At 59.9% G+C, this 6,067-nt stretch overlaps 1 protein-coding gene across 1 annotated transcript; it reads right to left on the bottom strand.

Annotated features, from left to right (window-relative positions):
- Positions 1–223: 223 nt before the first annotated feature.
- Positions 224–5,791, bottom strand: EDN2 (endothelin 2). The gene is made up of 5 exons (XM_047726668.1): positions 5,663–5,791; positions 5,128–5,284; positions 3,500–3,622; positions 2,477–2,575; positions 224–914 (listed from the first exon to the last, which is right to left on the bottom strand). Exons 1-5 carry the CDS (start codon positions 5,724–5,726, stop codon positions 821–823), a joined length of 537 nt encoding a protein of 178 aa, XP_047582624.1. The 5' UTR covers positions 5,727–5,791; the 3' UTR covers positions 224–820.
- Between the last annotated feature and the right edge of the window lie 276 nt (positions 5,792–6,067).

Here is a 6,067-nt window from a genome sequence, read left to right as displayed (position 1 = left end):
AGCTACAAATGGCTGCTCAGGCACATGATAGGCGAGGGCCTGGAGACGCTGGGTTAGCAGCTACAGGTGACCAGCAAGGGCCCGGGGGAATAGAACCCTGGGCTCTGGCTACTGCCCCAGACCCTTTCTCTCTCCTTCCTGTGTCCCCTTAACTTCTGAGCAGCCCCTTCCTGAGAGGGGCCTCCCACCTCTGCTTCAGCCAAGACAAAATATCAGAGTAACACTTCTTCGTTTATTAAAAACACAAGTTCGCAGGTAAATAATAGAGTCTAAAAAAATACATTAAAATAAATAACAGAATCCTCCACGTACTTAGAGGAAATAAGTTATATACAGACAGGTGAAGCCGAGCAGGTCACTCTCACCAGGAGCATCCTGGGGACATGAGGGTGGGAGGACTCTGGGGAGGGACAACTGGAGGGGACGGATGGGGCCTGCCTAGGACACCAGCCCTGTCCAGCCTCCAGCGCTGGCTTCCGTCTGAGGGTCCACCACTGCTCGCCGATCCCAGTTTGTAGCCAGTAGACAGGAAACCTCTCAGGACGTGGCCTCTGGGTTAGCACGCTCCTTATGTAGTTCCTTCTAGCGGGGCGGTGGGGCTGGGACCAGTGGGGAGAGGACGCCCTGCAGCCTGGGGGCTGAAGGCTTTCCTGGGCAGGGTGAGGACATGAGCTGCCTTGGGAGAAGCTCCTTCACCCGTGCAAGGAGACCAGAGCTCGTGCCACCTCAGCAGGTTGTGTCCCTGGCCCTGGGCTGCTCCTCTCCTCGAAGCCCCACACAGGCTCCTTCCCAGCGTTCCTTGGAGATCTGGCAATCAGTGCTATGTTTTCCTCCGCCTGGGATACATGGGCCTCGGCTCCCTCTCTGCCTCCTGGTGTCGTCTGGCAAAGCAGATCTTGGTGGCAGAAATTTCCCTGGAATCGAGAAGGGTCCATTTAGCATCTTGGGAGGTATGGGCTGCCCAAGTGTTCCCCAGGACAGGCAGCAGCGACAGGACCTGACCCCCTTCATCACAGCTGCCCTGGGGTCGGGGGCAGCCACAGCTCATCCTGAAAACAAAATCTGCACATCAGGGACAGGCCAGGTACTAGAATCTCCTCTGCCCATGGGGACTTTGATGAAGCTGATGTTGAATGTCAAAGGCCATCCGAATGACCGGAGGGCCAAGAACAGCGTGCCTCCTGTGACTTGCCTTCCCGCTTCCATATCAGCGCTCCTGCCATTCCTTCTAGGCTCTTTACCTCCCCTCACCCAAATTCCACGGACTAAAATTCCCATTCTTCAAGGTCCCGCTCAAGGTGGTTCAACCCAGACAAAAATGGGTCTTAGCTGCCCTTTGAACTGGGATGAGCCCCTGGCAGGGGCTCCAGCATCATCCAAGGGGTCTTGTCCTGACTCCAAGGGTTCTAGCCTGGAGCGGGGAGTCTGGCTGCAGTTCCCAGCTATGGGAACTGAGGCAAGCGTGGCAACCTCCCCGAGTCCCTTTCTTAGCCTGTAAAATAAACCCAGGCCTAGCCGGTGTGAGGATGAGAATGGGTTGGCAAAGCAAGCTCTTCGTCCACTACCAGAGGCCATGCGTTTGCAAAGTCTGATTCTTGATTCTGCTCGTCCTTGGACAGTTCCCTACACTGGGTCTTCCCTTTCCCTTCCCCATCCCATGCTGTCTCCTAGGTTTCAGCCTCCCCACAAAGATGGGAACCCCCAGGGGGCGATGCTGGGCCCCAATGCTGGCCAGCTCGGAGGACCCTCAAGGACAAAGGTCTGAATGGTTAACGTCTCCAGAGTTCCCACTGGGTGCCTTCCACCTACGTCAACGGATCCGCCCTCACAACGACCCCTAGGGATGGCTTGCCCTGATGTCCCAGGCTCAGAATGGGGACCTGAAGCACAGAGAAGTGAAGCAATAAGCCCAAGGTCACAAAGGCTTGTTTGTGGCACAGCAGAGGTTCAAATAGGCCAGTCCTGGCTCAGAACTGCCCCCTCAGCCCCTCGGCTGCACGGCCAGATGTGGGGGCTCTATTCTCAAGTCAATGTGGTCAGACAGACCTTTGTGCGCACATCCCGTGGGCCAGGCCTCGAGCTGAGCCATGCCAGGGCTGCCAGGAAGGGGATCCGGTTTGGGACAGGGAGGAGGGGACAGGCTAGATCGCCGAGCATTCTGGACCCAGCGCACAGGAGACACTCACCACCTGAATGAACACCCGACTCCTTCCTTCCACCATCACAGTCCTTCCGCCCCCCTAAGAAAGTCAACCTCCAGGCCTGGTGGGGACAGAGAGCAGAGCAGCTAAGACCTCTGGCTCTGGAGCCGGCCAGATGCCTGTCATGGACCGCTGGGATGTTGGGCAAGTGCCTTCACTTCTCTGAGCCTTAGTTCCCTTGGCTGCCCAGTAAGGACCCAGTCCCGCCTTCTTGGAGAATGAAGGTAACGTGCAAGGCATACAGGAGGTGCTCTGCCCGTGCAGGCATCCCTTACCTCAGCTGCTGGAGGAGCTCTCCTGCGGACGTCCATCTCTGGCCGGCCTGGAACACGTCGGCAGGGGACCTGCTGTCTGGGACTACCACAGCTTCGGCCCTGAATGAACAGCATTAGGACCCAAGTGAGGGGCTGTCCAGGGCCCTGAGAACACCTGGCTGTGGGCCCAGTGCCCCCCCACTCTCACCCCAAACAGATCCGTTTCCACCCCTGTGCACCTGGCATCCTTCCTTTCCCAGGCGGGGTGGGGGCCGAGGAAAACTGAGCTGCCGGGAATGTGTTCTTAGCCTCAGAAAGAGGCAGCTGGGGGCCTGGCCTTCCCAGAATCCAACCACCTGCAGCTGAGCACAGTTCTTTGCGAGGGGAAACTGAGGCAGGGGTGGGGCCACAGCCTGAGTCTCAGAGGAGGAGTTTCTCATAAATCATCATAGGAAGGGCAGGTTTGGGACTGGGAAGCCAGTCTCTGCTTTCCCCAAATCCTCCAGGTGCACAAGCAAAGGAACACAGTCTCCCACTCCTTTTACACATGAGGAAACTGAGGCCCAGAGAGTTAAGAGACTTGGCAGAGCGCCCCACTCACCGCCCTCCAACCCCCAGCAGCTCTGTGACAACCCTGGGGTAGTGCTACGGTCTCCCAAGTCTAGTTGCTACTTCTCCACCAAGAAAGCTCCAGAGCGCTCCATGCTGCAGCTCAGAAGCCAAAGCCCAGCGCCCCTGGGCAGACAGACAGAGTCTGCAGGCCCCGCTTTCCTTTGACAGGACAAGTCCTATCCCCTCTGTGCCCGAGCAGCTTCTGTTGTCACTTGGGGAGTGTCCCTTCTGCCCAGGAGTGAGGGTGGGGTGCTCTCAGAAGCCCCCAGTGCTGGGCAGTGGGAGGGACTTGGGGTGACTGGCTCCCCACAGAAAGGGGGGCAGCCTATGGGCTCCCAGGACCCTGCTCCCCAACCAGTAGCCACTCTGCTTCTCTGCCGGTCTTCCAGATGCCCTGCTCCCCCGGCCCCTGCAGGTGAGGTGCCAGCTTACCAGGGCCTTCGATGGCAGAAGGTGGCACAGGCAGGGTCCCCGCCGCTGGAGCACTCACAGCGCTTTGGCAGGGAGCGGCGCCGGCGTCTTGGCGGGTTTCCCAGGCCGTAAGGAGCTGTCTGTCTGTAGGCAGGCAGCCAGCAAGGTAGTGGTGTAGGGTGGAGAGAGCAGAGGGGAGGAGGAGAGAGGATTAGATAAACTCCAACCACTGGCAAGCAGAGAGTGTCCGCAGCGCACACAGAGATGGCCACCCATGCCCCCGGGATGGAAGTAAAAACGTTACCAGCCCCTGACCTCAAGAAGGCCCAGCACAGGCCCCTCCCTGGCTGCCAGGTGGTCCGGGAAAAGGTCCCTCCCCTTTCTGGGCCTCTGCTTGCTCCCACACCCCTGGCCCCACTCAGTAAGCCTCCCAGCACAGAGAGGAGGCGCCGGAACAGTGCTCCCTCCCTAGGTCGGGAAGTGGGGGAGTCCTCCCAGCCCCTCCCAGACAGGAACTTGAGCTGATGGAGAGGGCCAGGCTGGTCCCCATGGAGGAGGGGAGGAAATGCCATCTCACAGAAGTAAACATACAGGCTCTCAGCTAAGCTGCCCTCACCTGGTCATCCCTTGCCCGGAGGGCAATAAACGTGGCTTAGAGCGTGCTGACTTAGAAACAGTGTGCGTGTGTGTGTGTGTGTGCGTGTGTGCGTGTGTGCGTGTGTGTGTGTGTGTGTGTGTGTGTGTGTGTGAGAGATCAGGTGGGATTGATTTCAGATTCAAAGTCTAGCCAAGGCAGGCTGTGGGCAGGGCAGGGGCCCTGTGGCCGGTTGGACCAGCACCTTCGGGTGCCAGAGCTAATTTTAGACAATGTGGTTGAAGTTGTAATGACTCCCAGGTAGACCCAGCACGCAGGGACTGGCAGCGTTCCCGCCCTGAGCGAGTGTTTGGATGCGGATTATCTCCACACGCTTACGTGCGGAGCTTCTCTTGCCTTTTGCAATTTGGGGAAGGAAAAAAAAAAAAAAACACAAACACCCAGAGAAACTTCAGCTCGAAGTATGCAGTGGCCCGGAGGCTGTGCGGGTGCAGACAGAGCAGACAGCCCTGGGCTCCCACCCCAGCGCTGCCAGGTAACACAGCCCAGGCTTCTCGTCTTGTCACCGCAGACGGCAGCAGCGCCTGCGTCGTGGGGAGGACGAGGGGTTCGCGGGCTGATAACAGAGGAGCTGTGCCTGGCACAGAGCCTGGCACCGTCAAGGCATGGGTGCTGTCATTCAGCGTCTTATTCTTGGAAGATCATGCCGAGGCCGCATGGCAGAGTGGGCGTGAGCTTCGGCAGCTGTGGCCTAGGAGGGAGCCTCCACCTACTGCTTACTCCTTCCTGTGCGATCCTGGGGCAGGCCCCTGACCTCTCTGAGCCTCAGTGCCCTGATCTGGAAAACGGGGCCAATCCCAGGCTATTGCAAGAACTCTCCCTAGGTAGCCCTGCGGGACGGGGTAACCCCCACATGGAAGTTGGAGAAGTAACCAGTAATTCTCCCTAATAGCACAGTGACCCAGTCTGGAGGCCCGGGGAGAGCTGGACTCTGCGGGACATTCCCCATTCCCTGCCCTGCTGCCGGCAGCCCCGCCTGGATCCCCGTACTCACCCGGGGGTGTTCACCCAGATGATGTCCAGGTGGCAGAAGTAGACACATTCCTTGTCCAGCCAGGAGCTGCAGGAGCAACGTCGAGGCCGCAGGTGGGAGCCGCGGGCCCGGGGCGAGGGCGAGGGGTGATCTGGAGCAGCGGCCACCTGGCCCTTGCCTGGGTGTCCAAGGAGAGAGAGAGAGAGAGAGAGAGAGGCAGAGAGGTGGGTCAGGGCGCCTGGCACAGCTGGGATAGGGGACCTGCCGGGCTCCTCCTCTTGCATAATCGAGGAAGTTGGCTTTCTTATTGCTCAGGAGCTCCAGGCCAGCCTGGGGGAAGCCCAGCAATGCTGGGTGAGAAGGGCCAGTGCTGTCCGGTGCCTTGCAGCAGCTCTGTCCTTGCCAAGCTCCCTGGAGCTGCCGCGGCTGCAGAACTCCCACCCCTGAGGGCCCCCAGGTGACTGGCGAGTACAGGGAACTGGGGAGGGAGACACCTGCAAGCAGCCCTGGAGGGGGTGGGGCGGCTGCTGTAGCAGGTGAGGCTGGGGCGGCTCACCTTCCTGCAGAGCCAGGAGCAGGGCCAGAGCGACGGAGCACCAGGCAGTGGGCACGGCAACCATAGCAGTGGTGGAGCGCACAGGCTGGATGAGAGGACGGAGTGTGCCTGTCGCCAGCGTCTTGCTGCCAAGCCGAGCTGATAGCTCATTGCCTCAGTGCCCTGGTGGCTTCTTATAACACCAGGCATGGCCCCGCCCCTGCCCATCCAGCCCTGCCCCATTGTATGTACAGGAGAGCGATGACACCGCCTCCACCCCGGGGTGCACGCCTTGGCTGGCCTCCCTGGTGTGGGGTGGGGGAGGAGGGCGGGGAGGGTGGAGGCAGGAGGGAAGGCCCCGCTCTCCTCCTTCTGTGCCTGGAGCACCTCCTGGAGTACAGCAGCTCTCCTGCAGTCCCTAGGGAC

Source organism: Lutra lutra, chromosome 4 (assembly GCF_902655055.1).
Source record: "Lutra lutra chromosome 4, mLutLut1.2, whole genome shotgun sequence".
Lineage (NCBI taxonomy): Eukaryota > Metazoa > Chordata > Mammalia > Carnivora > Mustelidae > Lutra > Lutra lutra.
The sequence above is the reverse complement of the archived record's forward strand: the minus strand, read 5'-3'. Positions and strand labels throughout refer to the sequence as shown.